This window comes from Xiphophorus hellerii, chromosome 18 (genome assembly GCF_003331165.1).
Source record: "Xiphophorus hellerii strain 12219 chromosome 18, Xiphophorus_hellerii-4.1, whole genome shotgun sequence".
In the NCBI taxonomy this organism is placed as follows: Eukaryota; Metazoa; Chordata; class Actinopteri; order Cyprinodontiformes; family Poeciliidae; genus Xiphophorus; species Xiphophorus hellerii.
The window spans coordinates 19,922,638-19,939,901 of NC_045689.1; the positions used below are offsets into that span (position 1 = coordinate 19,922,638).

General features: G+C 37.6%; 1 protein-coding gene across 2 annotated transcripts in view; it reads right to left on the minus strand.

The window, feature by feature from the left end:
* cwf19l2 (CWF19 like cell cycle control factor 2) overlaps nt 1-15,875 on the minus strand; it is a 24,637-nt gene extending 8,762 nt beyond the window's left edge. The window contains exons 1-13 of one of the 2 annotated variants that reach the window (XM_032590684.1): nt 15,746-15,875; nt 14,281-14,391; nt 13,638-13,760; nt 13,236-13,346; nt 12,947-13,066; nt 12,612-12,705; nt 11,402-11,517; nt 10,677-11,172; nt 10,265-10,475; nt 8,630-8,741; nt 6,638-6,739; nt 1,714-1,842; nt 46-183 (exon numbers count right to left, since the gene is read on the minus strand). In XM_032590684.1, the coding sequence (XP_032446575.1) occupies nt 46-183; nt 1,714-1,842; nt 6,638-6,739; nt 8,630-8,741; nt 10,265-10,475; nt 10,677-11,172; nt 11,402-11,517; nt 12,612-12,705; nt 12,947-13,066; nt 13,236-13,346; nt 13,638-13,760; nt 14,281-14,391; nt 15,746-15,838 (1,956 nt within the window). In that variant the 5' untranslated portion in view covers nt 15,839-15,875. Of the gene's footprint in view, nt 1-45; nt 184-1,713; nt 1,843-6,637; nt 6,740-8,629; nt 8,742-10,264; nt 10,476-10,676; nt 11,173-11,401; nt 11,521-12,611; nt 12,706-12,946; nt 13,067-13,235; nt 13,347-13,637; nt 13,761-14,280; nt 14,392-15,745 lie in introns of both variants that reach the window. The other variant, XM_032590683.1, reaches the window with a different exon arrangement.
* Between the last annotated feature and the right edge of the window lie 1,389 nt (nt 15,876-17,264).

Sequence of the window (17,264 nt, forward strand, 5' to 3'; positions counted from 1 at the left end):
TGACTCTTATCAATCAAAAAGGGATTCATTCAAAGATTTTCTTACCTTTGCTGCCATACGTGAATAAAGGGCATGCTGATCTTGTGCAGAGCTCATCTTCTCCCTCCTCACCATCTCCTGCAGTCCGATGCTGTCGTCATCCTGGAAGTAGCGAACACGCTCCCCATCAACGTGGGTCTCAATCTGAGCGAGAGGTTGGAATAGTGACAAAGAAGAGAATTGTGATGAGGGGTAAAATACTGGAAATAAAACAAAAGACCAATTCTTCTTATGTAAATAACAAGGTTTTTGATTAAAGTATGTCAGATGGGTCGGACTGTGTGGTACAGTACTGACTGGTCCGAATCTTACCTAAAGAACAGGGACTTCTTTGTATCAATAGGCAACTTCTCATCATAATGGACAGAAGTCACATTTGAGGTACCCCAAGGTTCGACCCTGGGACCCCTCCTATTTAATATCTACATGCTCCCATTAGCTCAGTTTATAACAAGACATAAGATTAACTATGATAACTACGTAGCTGATACATACTGTACATCTACATTACGATGTCACCAGGTGACTCAGAACCCATCCAAGTTCTGAACAGATGCTTAGAACATATAAATGTCTGGATGTGCAAGAACTTGCTCCAGCTGAACAGAAAGAAAACTGAAGTTATCATCTTTAAACCTAAAGAGGAATGATCAAGAGTTATCGGATTCAAAGTGTAGTCATAGTGAAGATGGACTCAGACCTGAACCTTCAGTGACATAAAGATAATTATAATGTCGGCCTTCTATCTCCTGAAGAACATTTCTAAGATTAAAGGACTAATATCCCAGCAAGATCTAGATAAATGTATTTATGTGTTTATATTTAGTTGACTCAATTACTGCAATAGCGTCTTCACAGGTCTGGCTAAAATACCAATCAGTCAGCTGCCACTGATCCAGAATGCTGATGCTCACATTCTCGCTAAAACCAGTAGCTCAGAGAATGGGTTTTAAAATAGTTTTGTTAGTTTATAAATCACTGAATGGCTTAGCACCAAAATACAATGAAAATCTGTTGTATCAATCTTCTAGACCACTCAGGTCTTCTGGCTCTGGTCTGCTCTGCATCCCCAGAACCAGAACCAAACATGGAGAAGCAGCATTCAGCTTCTATGCACCACAAATATGGAACAAACGTATAGAAAACTGCAAAAATAGCCGAAACACTGAGCTCCTTTAAATTAAAGCTTAAAACCCACCTGTTTAGAGTTGCTTTTGATTCATAATATCTGGAAAATAAATTAACTGTGGTCTGAATTACAACTTTTCATTACCTTTTCATCACTTCTCTTTTTTCTGTCACTGTAATATGATAGTTCTTTTTCTGTTTGTTATTTGATTTATGTTTTTGTTATGTAAAGCAAATTTGAACTGCCTTATTGCTGAACTGTGCAATACAAATAAACTTGACTTGACTATGGATACACAATTACAGATTGCCAAATGTAGAGATATCGAGAAACTAACTGGGAAAAACATAATATGGACATTACTGCTTATTTTACATATAATTCAGAGTCAAATGGATTTGCTGCTGTCTTTTCACCATTTAACAAACCTAAAAAAACATGAAGTGATACTTCTATCCCCAATCTGCATTTCTCCTGCCTGGTTATATTAAGATCACAATGTTACATTTCCCCACTATTCTACATCCATAACACATCATCTTTACCGCTTTCTTCTTCCGGCGTCCGCCATGAGGCTCCTGGGGTCCAGACGGACCCTTCACGGGCCAGGCCCGACCTGACTCATCCGTTCTGAACAGTAAAACTTCCTTTTCTTCTCTTGACTGACTGCCAACCTAAAGAAAGAAAAATCAAAATGCACCAGGTTACAACAACGTGTCTGTTTATTAACTTATCTTTCAGCATTTCAAAAGAACAAAAAGGAGACAGAGATCAGAACTTCAAGTATTATTTTGAAAAAGTAGCTTCAATAAAGTTTGAGAAGGATTTGGCAAGCTTTTATTAGCAACACCCCACATACTGACACTGTTAAACCCACAAAAGTGGAACAATTAAAAGAAAAGCAAACATGCTTTCCGACAAGTAATGTCCTGGCACATGTACGCAACCAGCTTCTTCATAACGGCAAGGGGTAGGAACGAGTCTGTCATTGGGGGGGACGCATATCGAAAACTTGACAGATCAATAAATAGCTTGAGCAGAAATGTCATAAACAATTGTGCCATCAACACGTCAGTAACGCGTTACTCTAATCTGGCCCCTTGTTTCAGTAACAAGTATTCTAACACGTTACTATTTACAATCCAATAATCAGATTAAAGTTATGCATCCACATAGCATAATGACTGTCATTCCAGGACTGAACACTCACTTTATCATTTACCTCACAACTAGCAAGCTAAATACTCTGGTAGCACACAGGCTACCAGATTCTAATATATTTTATTGGTCAAAATGCGTTGATATAAGTTGACTGGCAATTGAACAGGTTCTGCCTCTTTCTAAAACCGAAGTAAAAAAACAGCTCATAAAATAGGACTCAGCAGTTTTAAAAATAAATGCAGTAGTTTGACCAACAAAAATAAAATCTAAAAAACAAGTTTTGTTCTCCTTGAACAACTCTCTACATCAGTGCAACAGTTTGATCTACAAAATAAATAAAAATGATACTTTTCACATCTAACAGACACCTTAGGAATTGGTGAGCCAAAGTAAAGGTGTGATGTGGCAAATTAAAGATAAATAATTACGTAAATGTTGATTACTGCTAAATATTTATAAAGTGCTAGCCAATAATGTTAAAGACAAGAAAAAGGGAAAATCAAACATTTTTCAGTCTTAGTGTTTGTTGTTTCTGAACTTTTCCAGACTTGGAAAATGGTTAAGTAAAATTTGAAAATACATGCTTTTTGTCGACTTGTCAGACTTTGCCCAATGAGAGGAGGGTGAGAGATGGCAACGGATATCTGCCAGAATTTCAGGATGTGTGAAGTTTGAATGACTTTAAGAACATGCATACCCAGAAAAACACACTTTACTAAACTTTTAAAACACATTCAACCAGGGTCAAAGTAGTCTAAAATTGTTACAAAATAACTGGAATTAATCTTCTATAAATGTTTTCTCTTTATTTAATTCGGAAAAAATGTGACTTGTAAAAGAAAGTGAGCCTAACTTACCCTCCTTAGTTAAGATGTTCACATTCTGATCTAATTTAAGCTTCACAATGAATATAAGTCTGAAACAAAAATAAATGATTTTCAGCTTTAAAGAAATCTGGTTCAAAAGCGTGAAATGATTTATGCTTGATTTGTAAAAGAAACACATTTACAGCCTTTCTCTCTCTCAAACATTCTTCCCTTTGATGGAAGCTGCAAATCAGAAGAAAAACGGCCTTATGTAACAGCAGTTGGTTGGGTAAAAAGTGCATGGAGCAAACGGATAGATGTGTAAAAGGGAGGTGAGAGTAGCAAAGTATGGGAGGTTGTCTCATAAAAATAAAGCTGTAGTGTCATAAAAAAAAAGGCACAAAAGAAAATTTTCTGTACTTCAGTCAGACCTTTCAAGGATAAAAGTATTCAGGAAAAACAATAAATATAAAAGAGAGCAGAAAAAAAAGAGTTACACATTGAGCACTGAAGATGAGCCAAAAGGCCTCCAAAATAAGACACAAATGTTAAGTTTTAAAATGAACACAAATCAATGGACCTCCAGGCTGGACTGAACAAATACCTCTCAGCTAATAGGGAAACCAAAGCCAAAGAATTATGACATGTCAAGTGAAAAAGGTCTTTACATTAGACCTTTTGACTGGGAGAGAAAGATTATTGCCCTCCAGCTGTAAATGAGATTCTTACTTTAAATATAAAGGTCTAATAACATTATTATGATTTTTCTGTGTGTTTAGAAACATTTCTCGAGTCTCCTGGAAAAGTGCTCCATTTTCTCTGCTCTTTTAAAGAGCCCACCACACTTATTGGCACCCCTAGTGAAGACATGTCCAAGAAGCTTTAGAAACAAATTTAGATTTTATTAGCAAAGATCTCACACTGAAATTTTTATCACCCTTCTACCAACTGTGGCAACTGAACAGAACTGAGTCCTTCCCTGTAACATTTCACATAGCTGGAGAACACGGAGAGGGACCTCTCCCACACACACGTGCACAGGTTTTTAAAAAGGGTTTTTAGTAGGCTGGGAGGGAAAAGGTAGAAGTTGTGTCATGTGAATGGCTTGTGTTGATTTGGCCGGATCTTTTAGAACATTATCAAAGGTTTTTAGGAGATCCAATTTCTGTTTTCTATCAGAGGGCACTAGATCTCTATTTTTATTGCTGTGGTGGTTTAAAGTGCCTATGATAACATTTAGTCTTGTAAGGGTCCCAGAGATTTTGGAAGACAAACACAGCATCTCAGATCATCCAAAGTTCTTTGTAGTGGCCATGCGGTTTAATATTCACCCTCTCTTTTAGCCTAAACATTGGAACGCTTCTGAAGCTCTTGGACTAATCTGAGCAAAGCATAAAGTTCCAGTAAAAGCCTCAATAGTAGCAACAATCAAATGCTTATGTTCATGATAGCAATAAAGAAATTGATGTTTCCTCTCAACTCCCAAATAACTCACTGTATATTCTGGCTGGTTCTCAATGTGAGCCCTTTCTTGTACTTGTGAAACATCACTGATGGTGTCACAAGTGCTGTTACAATTCTTCAATCAATTGCATAATTTTAAAGCTGCTCATCATCTAATATTATTTGTTAAGACACAAACAATTTCTAAGAAAATAGTCTTATATTCCTTTTCATTTTTTAGTAGATAACCATGCTTTACTGGTAACAATTTGGGAAAATTAACAGAGTGGTAAACCATCATTGTTTACTTAGTAAAGCTTTTATAAATCAATAATGAAAACTATAGTCCATCATTTTAAAGGTTTTCTACTCTGTATTAACATTTCTTCCTAATTATGTATATTCGATGTCTATCAAATTAACTACTTATTTTATTTGACTTTCTATTGTAAATGTGAAAATAATTCAATGCGAGAGTAAAACTGGACCATTTATTGAAACTTTGTCACAGATCTTAGCTGAGCGGCGACATCATCAAGTACGCTCCGCTCCAATTGCCGCACTACAGACCTGTGTCCTTGTGCTCGGTAAGAATGGACCTTCAACTGCAGCCAAGTACACAAGAAGATATTTGCGTACTTGAATATTGAGAATGACCCATTGTCTAATGGTTGTTATAGAAACCAGTGACCCTAAAAGGCTTCATCCAGCCTTTTTTGTGACAGTTCCAGTTGCTTTGAACTTTCTAAAAAACATATATCTTATGATTTATTTATGTTTAGCTATCACTGAGACAGTGGGTTTGGGAAAGTTTACAGTCAAACACAGAAATTTGAAGAATTTTTTTTTTTTTGTCCTCCCTCTGTGACATTAAATGACAATTAACATTTTTAGGCCAGTTAGGATTACCAACATTATTTTTATTTGCTAAATTCCAGAAAAATGCAAGAAATTAAAAATTAATTTAAGTCAATTAAGAGACTATTTTCTGTTTACTTTTCAAAGTCAGAAGTTTACATAAATTTCATTAACAACAGCCCTTTAAAGCACAGGACATTGGCAAAACAGTTTGGGTATCAATCCACAAGCTACAGAAACTCTTTAAAACTATAATTCTTAAAGTAAGATTTACAAAACCTAGCTAAATTTATTTCATATGAAACTATAAATTTATTTCATAATCTTTATTGTTTTCTGGGTTGGGAATATTCTACAGCAATGAGAGTATTTTATTTTATTTTTAAATATGACGTCTCAATAATTGTGTCAGAAACGGTCTAAGTGATGTCTGTCTAAAAAGATGTCATGCTACTGCTTCTCAATTTTTCCTTTAAAAAACACATTAAAATGAGGACACTCAACATTAGAAAGGCCCTGGTGAAAAATAAAGGGCATTTGCTGATCATTAGGGGTTCACTGAAGTGCTCAATAAAAGCAGTTTCAACCCAGACAGAAAAACAAGAGACCAAACTCACTTCAAACGGACTCCCTTTTAGAAGCAGACAGACATTAGAGTGGAGAGTTTAGTTATGTTTGAAGCAAAACTTGTGTGTCAGGCTCATATCTTAACAGCATGCTGAGTGTGATTGATGCGGCAGTTTGTAGCTCTCTTTGGATCTGAGGTTTAAAACAAATATAGGTTTAAGGCTTTCAGATTCGCATTCAGACTTTTAGCGGTAGTAAAAGATAAATCTGTGAGTGATGAGAAAGCTTATTTGTTGCCTGTGTGTCTGTCTGCGTGGTTGGATAGGAGTCGGTTTTTCGAAGTGTCTGCACATACGTGAGTGTTAGCTGATAACTGCACTCTGCTGGAAACAGAGTATCGTTATCAGCACAAGAAGCAAAAGCTCTCAGGAACAGCTTGCATTCAGAAATAATAAGAAAGAATAGAACATGTTTAAAAGAAATATGTCCTGTCTTTTATTTTACCCTTTTTGCGTATTCAGTCATCGTCTCTATCGGTGGAAAGTTTTGCTTATCATGTTTTCTAATTCACAGCAGACCCATAAACACTGCAGCCGAAGTGAGTAAAAGGAGTCGCTAAGGGAGATTTACCAACCTGCTTCGATTTAGCTGCTTCATGTTCCTTCTTTCTGACAGCATGAATCTCCTTTGCTTTTTGAGCTGCTTCCAGCTGTGACTTCAGCTTCTCAACCATAGCCTGAAAACACACAAATCAAACATAACAATGTGACCGCATACCAAATAGTGAGCAAGTCACTGTATCATGGAGTAAACTACTAGAGGGCTGTGGTAGCATCAGTCCAATCCAGCCCTCTTCATATTGGACTAGAACCACATTGTGACATCAAAAGCAACACAGAACACATGTGACGGGTCGTATCAGAATCCCAACTGTTTGAGCATCCATAAAATATCCTTGAAGCTTTTGGCATTGCAACAATTACATTCCGGCTCGCGCATTGGGTCTAACAGGCAACTGTAACAAACAATCCACAAACTCAAGGAAAAGAGAAAAATAAATCCTAAAGACGCAAAGTTTGGGCCTCTGAGGCAGTCATAGCACAACGATCTGCTGCAATCCCCAAACATAACAGATCCCATCTGCACACATCTCCAAATTATACATATAGGCTGATTGCTGGGAGACCAAGGGAAGCTTTATTTAGACTGCCGTTCTTCTATTTGCTACTCTGTCCAAAACAGAGTGTTGAGGAAGGCTGCAGGTGAAGAGAAGGAAACTCTGATAAGGTTTAGAAAATAACTTTATGATAGTTGCTGCTCAACCCAGTCCTTGAAGCCAACACGTGACAAGCTGGCTCAGTGATAATAGTTTGGAGTATGGCATGTCATATCAAGCACACATGTCTTCAAACGGTCATGGGAATCCTGGACATGGTACGGTTGGTCCTCCCTCAATGTGAAGGCTGACTGAACTGGGTCACCTGAAGACCACTGTTGTGCTCCTTGAACCGTTTGTTTAACAAGAAGCAACAGTGATGCTAGAAATAAAGAGGGAAAATTAGATGTGCACCAATAAATCAGCCAGCTGACAAATCGTCTCCAGTTTCCTTAATTTTGGAGATAAGTGATTGGTGAATACTTCCTTTTCCACTAATCTTATCTACCTCAGTAAAGGTCTAAAACTCAACCACTGTACTCTTCTGCTGTTAAGCAAGAGAGGTTTGACTGATAGATCCACCCACCAGGTAATGTCTGCCCATTCTCTGTTAACCACAGTCACCCCAATGTGGCCAGTCAGTGATTTTCTTGCTTTATTTAGCAACATTTCAGAGAAAAAAATAAGAATGTCAGGCTTTTTAAAGATCGGTAATCAGCGATCAGCCAGAGAACTGCAATCAGTGCATCTCTAATTATCAGACTAAAAGAGGCGACTACCATCAGTGGATGTAGGATCCAAAATTTCTCAACAGAACAGTAAGAATTCCCCATAGAGCATTCTCAGACCAGGTTTTTGCCTATAAGGATAAAAGGTTTTTCATATACTTTGGTGCACTCTAAAAAAAAAACAGCTAACCTTCCTTTCATCCAGGACTTGTACAGATCTAAGATCAGGAAAAGGTCAGCCAACATCTCTGCAGACCACACACATCCTGGACACAATCTGTTTAGACCTTTACCCGCTACAGAGAACAATTTGCTTAAACCAGCTGTTATAGAGACAGTTCCTTTCCCTAGTCTGTCTCTGTGATGAACACCTTACAGCCAGCAGTTGTCTCTTAAACAAAATAGGTGTATTTACACTGTCACATTTGCACATTTTTCCATTTTTTATTTCTAAAAAATAGATATCTTTACATACTATTCTTTATTTTATTTATTTGTAGCTTATATATTTATGCTTTATGTCTGCACTTTGAAAATCAAAGTAAAATCCCTTGCTTATGCTCGCAATCTTATCCAAAAAAACTTTGTCTGATTCTTTTTAACTAGGAGAGAAAACAAGTTGAGAATACAGATAAAATAGAGAGATTATGAACACTTGAAACAACTGTGGCACAGCTTGTTCTCCTTTAAAGCTCCTCTAGTGTTGCAGTGACCAACATCAATAAAAGATTTTAAAACTCACCGTATTTCCCATGATCTCTGCCTTTATCAGCTTTGACCCCAGTTTGTTCATCTCTTCCTCTGACAGCAGTGGAATCTCTTCTTCTGCCTCCTCCTCACTATCATTCTCAGTCCTATGGAAACCGATTGAAAAGGAGGTCAAAGGGCACAAAGAGATAAAAAATAACATTGGATTACACATCTGCCTTGCTGACTCAGAAACATTCCCCCCCCCCCCCCCCCCCCCCCCCCCCATAGTCTTCCATTCTCAAAATTGTTTTTGTGAACTTTTTAATTTAACCGTTTAGTTGTTTGCTTCTTCTCCCACTGTTTATCTGATCTGATCCATTTGAGTTGTCGGGCCCCTCCAGCGATAATAAGAGCCTTGCCTGGGAAGCGTCGTTCTACGCTATTACACCCCTCACAGGATCATTTCCGTCTGCTCCCACCATATAGGCTCATTTCATGCTGCAGGGGGTTCTGACTGCCCGTTTACCAAAACAACTTAGTCTAATGAGGCGAAACTTAGAAGGTTTTACAAAGCAGTGACACTCTGACATCTGGCCCACATGTAAGACCAGCACACCATGAAAACCTGAATCATTACTTTTTATTTTTTAGGTTGGGTGTTTTTTGCTTTGAAATGTTATTTTCATTCTTATTGTTACCTTTAAAAGGTCTGTAAGCCAGCACTGCGATCATCTAAGAAAGCTGAAATCTGTGAGCAGCAGAGCATTTTTGCGTTGGGGGAGTCAATGACCATTTACTTTTGCAAAAGAACTCAATGAAATAGATGAGTTTACCATGAAAAGTCACTAAATTGGTACATAAGAATAAATAGGTGTGTGATTACGATCTCAGCTCATGCCATGAATCTGGCCTTTAAGGAAAAGAGGTAAAAAAGCTGTTCTTGAAAGAGAGACAGTAAATTTGTGGAAGAACTCACTTCGGTCAGATCAGAGCTAAACTGACTTTGTTAGACCCATGCAAAATGCTACCTAAAACACTATCCCCATGCTGAAACATGGCGGTGGCAGCACCATGGTGTGGGGATGCATTTCTTCAGCAGGAATAGGGAAGATGTTCAGAGTTAATGGGAAGACAGATGGATGGAAGAAAACTTATTAGAGCTGCATAAGTCTTGAATCTGGGGGTTCAACTTTGAACAGGACATAAACATCTGGCCATGGAGGCAATAGATAAGTTCAAAGGAGATTCATTTTCCTCCTTTAAATCATGAGGGAAGAATTGTTTCCTTCAGCTTTCAATCCAAGAATCTCACTAAGGAGCTGTTCTCTTTATCACTGATGAGAGAGTGAAGCCTGAGATTAAATATTAAATTATGGAAAACTTCTAAGTGTTAAATATTGAGCTCTCTATTGAAGCAAAGTTTAAAAGTTTTTGTTATTTTTACTATATTTCCTTCGATTCTCTCTAAAGCACATTGGATTATATGTATGAATGATGCCGACTAAGTGTTGCCTATTGAAGTGTTAGAATGACCCAGCTGCAGTCCTGACCAAAATCCACTTAAATATCTGTGGCAGGACTTAGAAATCAATATTAAATTGCTCTCCATCCAATCTGGCTGAGCTTTAGTTATTTTGCAAAAACAAATTAGTAACGATTTCAGTTCAACAAGCAGAAAACCTCAGACCTTGCTGAGGAAGCAACATGAAGAGTGTCTCCGGTCCCTTCTGGCTGGGTTTTGTTTTCTTGAGGAGTTTCAGTCCTGTCGGGTTCCTGGCCAGATGTGCCGTGTTCTTTCCAGGCTTGGATACTACTCTGCATCTGGGGAGAGTCTTCATCATCAGTGCTCGGTTTCAAAAAGCCGACGGATGGACGAGTTGGAGGAGGACGCTGATAAGCTGCAGAAAAGTATAAAAGAGGTTGATCTCACAGACAAAGACACCTGGTATGATTAAACTGGAATAAAAAGTTAAACTCTTTATTTCTAGCACCCCTGTTGCATCTTGTTAAAACATTTCAGATGCAATAACTTTATTCAACTTAAATGAATCAATTTTTACAGGATTCTATCAGACATCTGAAAAAAAAACCAACCTCACCTTCAACACTATCATCATCCTCTGATGGTTTGAGGAAACGACCTTTTAGTGAACCAAGAGAGGAAGAGCGCTGATTCCAACTCTCTCCAGATGATGATGAAGATGCTCGTGTGCCGAAGTCTTTTTCTTTATCTCTATGCCTATCCCTTTCTCGCTCTCTGTCCCCATTTTTGTCTTTTTCGTCATCTCTGCCTCTGTCTCGTCGACTCCCTCTTTCCCTCTCTCCGTCTCGGCCTCTGTCATCCTCTCTTCCTCGCTCTCTCTCCTTCGAATCTCCCCTCCTGTAACTTGCTTTTTCCCGGGGTGACAGGTCTCTTTCACTTTTTCTCCACCGATCTCGATCTTGCCGATCATCCTCTCTTGCTCTCCACCTCTCCCTGTCATCCTCCTCTCCTCTCCTCCATCGTTCTCTCGCTGAACGCTCTCTGTTGCCTCTACTCTCACCATGAACAGCTTTCTCAGCGCCGGCGAGTCTCTTCTGAAATTCCTCCATTGACTGATAAAGAAGAAACACAATAAAGACTTTAAATATTTTTGGAGGACATCAAAAAGCTCTTCATACAATGTTCAAATCTTTCACCTCAGCTATAAAACCATCTGCAGATTGAATGCAGACTTGCTCCTGGTAGGCTGATTTTTAGTTCGCTTTAAAACTTTATACTTTCCAAAGTGCCGACTAATTTGCGCCTGTGAATGTGCGAGAGTGTGCAGAAGTCGATCCTCACCCCGTATCTCTGAGCTACAATATCGCTGAGGCTACGCTGCTCCCGCTCTGCTTGCTCCTTCATCCTCTGGTAGCTCTTCCTCAGCCAGCTCAGGCCGCCATCATTCACTACAGGGCCTGCTGGAATAAACAGAGCAGAAACATGAATCTTCACAAGAACGCAAATAAAACCGTTTTCATACCTGCTATTATTCGTGTGATATTATTTTTTTCCATTTCCCACCATATCACACTAAGGCCACTTGATTTTATGTAAAATAGATCCAAAGGAGGTTAATTAGATGCCACTTCAGGAGAGGATGTATCAGCTATTCCACCAATGTAGCACCTTAAAATGGATTAAAGGAGATTATGTATGGAGCAATCCAAAATAATCCTGAAAATTGAATTACCTCATATTCTGTAGTTTCAGAAATTTAGGTCGCATACCCATATTTGTGTATTTATAAATATGGGGAGAGAACAGAAGTGTTTTCTGCGTTACGGTAAAGAGTGAAGTAAGGAAAATATTGGCTGCTCTGGCTCACTTGCGCTGACAAACATTTCAAGTAAAAACCAACTAAAATCAGGCAAAATTTAGAACTCCTTGGGATTGGGCTTTGGGAAAAGGTATATAGCTAAACATTTTATCTTTATATCTTAAAGAAGCAATGTTATAGTTGTCTGGTTTTATCTGATTTATGAAAATACAACAAAGTAAACATTGTGACAGTGTGTTAAAAATATAAAAATAAAAAATATATTTAATATAAAACTAAAAATCACACGCAATAAATAAAAGACAAGAGATTCTAAATAAACTTTTTTTGTGAATTTTATAAAATTAGGATAAATATATCTTGAGAATGAAAAAGCGAGGAGAATATATAAAATGCACAACATGACATTTTTATGGACAAATCTGATTTGAAAATGTACAAGTATTTCGAAAAGTGAAAACTTCATTTTTGAATAAAGATTAAACAAGTTCAAAACTGAGAAGATGATTCTAAAACAGCAGGGTTAGTGGAAAACTGAAAAAAGTGATGGAAAAGAAAACAAGAGGTGATTACAGGGGATTAAATAAATGTGTCTCATCGTTTTTGTGCAATGTCCTGTGAACCAGAACAAAGACCAGAAGCAAAAATAAAACCGTACATTTTTCTTATGAATAATTTTTGAGAATAATGAGTGTAAAAGAACACTAAAACAAAATGAGCGTACTCTGCTACCTTTCTTTGCTGCAGAATGAGCAACGGCCTCTGGAGGCAAACCAGTCCCTCCATCTTTCCAGTATGGGTTTAGCTCCAATTTGTGCAAACCAGCCTGGAACAACCAATACTACGTAAATACCACATTTACAAGAACTGGAACATGCTTATGTAAATAATCTATTTGAAAGGAAGCAAAAACAGCAGCATGAACAACACAAATGACAATATGGTGTTTTCCTTAATTCTCTTTAACAAACACAAATCAACACTCCTCAGTCCCAAATACTTTTGGTTCATCTTAACATTTTACAAGCAGAAAATGAAGCCAACCCATCAGTAGAAGAAAAATGCACCTGTTCAATGGCCTGAGCCTTGGCTCTCTCTTCTTCCTTCTGTCGGTCTTTCTCTGCTTTTCTCTCCGCAGTGGACGTCGTTTTCATAGCCAGGAAATCAAAAGTCATCCACTCGTCTCTCTTTGAGATGGAGACACAATCAGAGAAAAAGAAGCTGAATGAATTACTACGATCAGCAGAAAGAGAAAGAAATATACATTGAAAAGGTAATAAAATGCAGAATCACCAGTGACATGGTAATGACTCCATGACAGTGTGTAAGCTGCTATGGAGTTTGTAGTAAACATACCTGGATATTCTCTGCTGGGCTCAGGCCGCCCTCTGAAGCCTTGGGCTGCGCTGGAACCTTCCATGCTTTCGCAGGCTGAGTCTGAGCCTCAACCCATTCCTCCTCTGAGTCCTGAAATGACGACAGGAGGGGGGGAGAGGAGGGGGGGTACAATATGATTGAATTAACAGCAAGCCAAAATTCCAACCAAATGTTAAAAAGAAATCACATAAAGAACTGCTTTAGAACAGCTAAAAACATAGGTTTTAAATCTGAATAAAATACATTGCCACACTTATTAATCACAAGAGCCTAAAATATTTCAACTACGGCATAACTTTAATCCAGAAAAGCTGAATTCCCATCTCTCTTTCAGGAGCAAATTTTGGTCATATGTTTCATGCAGGAGCAAAAAACAATTACCTGGGAACTTTCACTGGAGCCATTTCCTTCTTCAGCTTTCTTCTCCTTCTTGACTTTTTTTTTCTTCTCCTTCTTTTTCTTGGATTTTTTCTCTTTCTTCTTTTTGCTCTTGACAGAACCCTCCTGTTGGATGTTCACATTTTGCTTTAGTTCCCCTTTTTTGTCATTTACATTTATAGAGCTGTCAGACACAATAGCAAATATAACAGCCAACAAGCAAATCTTTTCATACTAAAACTGCACACCAATAATGCAATAAAGATGTATTTTTTCATATATTGTGCAGTGCAATATCACAGAGCGGGACACATTAATAACACTGGCTTCACAACAACAATTTCTGACAAATGAAGGTGTGGGCAAAAAAACCTGGAGATGGTTTGTAGTGTAGCTTCATGATATTTTCTTGCTTTTATTTTCTACCCAGAGATCCTACCAGACCTAGTCAGATTGGATTCAGGGTAAACACTTCCAACTCTTTAACTCATTCTCTCAGCACTGGACATCATTGCAAAAGATGAAAACAGCAGGTCTTCACTGGTTGATTATTTATTGGAACAAAATACAAGCACAAATCATTTTTGTCATTTACATATCTGGTAAAACAAACTAATCTAACAATTGACCAAGTGGTTATCCTTACTTCCTCCATCTGCTGCAGCCTCTGGTCCACTTCAGGAAGAATCCATGTGTCCTCCCCTCTCTGCCTCTTCAGCTCCTTTCTTCTCTCTTCTCTCTCATACTGCTGCTTTGCCTGAATTAAATTGGAGGATGAGAGGGGAGATTATAGCCTACACTAGGTATTTATATCAGCATCTAACCTTCATCCCTAAACAGTAGTTGCAACCAAGAATTCAGTTACATATTCTTTGTGGAAGTCTGATAGACCAGATTGCACAAAGAAAAGCTGGATAAAAGAATCACTATTAAATAGAGATACACCATTAAGATGGCAAGAAATCATAATCAGTCCATTTTCTCTTAGATCAAATCTTGTTTTTTTTTTTTTAAAAACCAAGAACTTCCACCGAATTCATAATAAATACATTTCATAGTAAACATCAGCCATCAGCATGTAGTTTGGTGAACTTTTTTACATTTAGGAATATCAGATAAAGGTTGCTGCTTTGGTGCATAAATCAGGAATATATTATAATTAATTCATATTAAGGCAGATTTAAAACTACCTGTATCAGAGAACCTGTAGTACATTTTTCTTTTCATGTTATAATGGGAAAAATTGGAATTAGTCAAAATCACCATTAGCAGATCAAACCTTGAAGAAAATGATATTAGTCAGAAAAATGGGGCAAGTGGCACACTCTACGACTAAATGACATTATATTGTGATTTGTGAGTTGTTATTGTTGCTTATTTATTTCAAACGGGAAAATACACATCACATTATAAGCCACAGAGTTAGCCACAGAGGCTAATTTTCATCTGTAGCCCATCCAGATGAAAACTTGAGCTTCCAAGTTCCAAGCTTATTGTTTAGAAATCAAACAGTTAACATCAATAAAGTCTTAACTCATTTTGAGCCAATCACACTTTAGCCTTAGCTGACATATTTCGATCCCGGTGTCAGATCAGACACCTGAGCTGAACAGATTAAGGCGTTCACAACCCTATAATGTCCCTCTACAGGAAGCAGCTACTGGTTTGAGAGGAGTGTAAACAAAGCTGCACTGCACACAGATAGCCTTCAGCTGTGAAGCTGTGTACATACGTGATTACAGCACTGACACTGGCCTCAGCATCAAACTGGGCACGATGGATGAATGTGGTTGAGGCATAAAACAAACGTTAAAATATAGCAACAGCTCTGCTATCTGCCTCATTCAGTGTTTAGCTAGTAAGTTCCTTCCTTTAGTCTGGAGTTATCTACAGATCCAGAAATGGTCAGGTCACTGTTAGCTTTACAGGGCAACGGAAAATTTCATAAAACAGACCCCACATATTAACGTTATGGTATCGTCGTAGTTATTAGCCGTGCTAGCTGGTTAGCGTTTATTCGAACAATACCGGTATGGTTTAGACAGTACATGTATGCGTGATATAACTTTACTTTAACCAATATTGTTTTTCTCTGCGCTCACACCTTTTACCTTATCTATAGCCTCTTGTCGTGCCTGACGCTTCTTTTCTTTCCTTTCTTCGATGTTGCTGGAACACTCAAAACTGACCCCGTGCGTCGCCATGACACTGTCGTAAATGTTTTTGTCAAACGTCGTGACGCGTAGCTGTTTACGTTAACTATTGACCTGTGGTTGTTGTAGTTGAGGAAGACAGTCTAAGAGCCTCACAAAAACAGACGCATATGTTTGGGCCCCCTTGTAAAGATGTGCAACAAGTTTTAAAATGAATTAATTCTATATTCACCTTATTTGGTCCTTGTACAGCGAGTGTGGTTTTGGCTTGTGTCACATCTTATTTGTACCCCTGGGAAACAAATTCTTAATAACCACAAGACCTTACAAATCTCATCACGGGCTCAACTGACCAATTTAGAAAAGTAAATTATATATTCGTTACATTTTAATCAGATTGTTGGGGTACCAACAATAATACAATGCTGTTTTTATATGTTAAACGGCAATGACTTTTAGGATGGAAATCTGATAGTATTTGATAAAAACAGGGCCCTAACTTTGCATCTTCATGTTGTGAAAAAATTATGAGATTGGTAAAATATCACAATTCTGTATTTTTTTGTAAAATATTGTATGGCTATGCTCCACTTCTATTACAATAATGTATTCAAAAGATTATCAGTGAGTGAACAAGGGCAGGTCCTAGAGTTTCTTAGGAAAACTGCTGTGAGTGAAACTACTTTGTTCTATATCGTGCATCTCATACTTGGAATACGATTCCAAGTAACATCAGAAACGTTTCAATTTCTATTTCATTTAGAAAACATCTTAAGAATTAGCTCTTGTCAAGCCTACAATTTCAACATTATTAATATGTAAATATGTATGAATTTTATGGTAATTTTATGCATTTTCTTATTTAGTAGTGTTGTTTTGTGGTTTCATTGTTGCTTTTATAATATGTTTTAACATCAACGTTCCAATGAGATCAGAGATGCAAATTAGCCACTTGGAGATAGCCTTCTGTATTTATATGTAAATTGTCATCAATACTTATTGTCCCATTTCAAAAATATACATGAACTTGAACTAGACAAGGATCAGTAAGCTGCAGTCTGTGCTTACACCCACAGCCCTGAATCCTGGCTTATATTGCACTTCATAATGATAAAAGAAAATGAAAATTACTGAATCTCTTAACAATTTGATGGCAAGCTGTTGTGTAATACATTCCTCTACATTTCATCACCATCCTAAAATAATGGCCTAAGTAATTTTTTGCCAAAAGTGACTCTTGCCTAATCATCTTCAGGCAAAAAAGAGAGCAAAAACCTATTTTTTTAGGAAGATGACAATTTTCCAAAAACAGCTCTGAAGTTAGATTTCTGGTTAGATAACAGAAGGTAAATTTGACAATGATCTTGTAGTTTTCAACATTTTCTTACATACTCTTCTTCATCCCAGTCAATATAAGCAACTGGGCCATGTATAATTCAGACCCAAGATTAGTTTGTGTCTGTTGATCCCAGAGGAA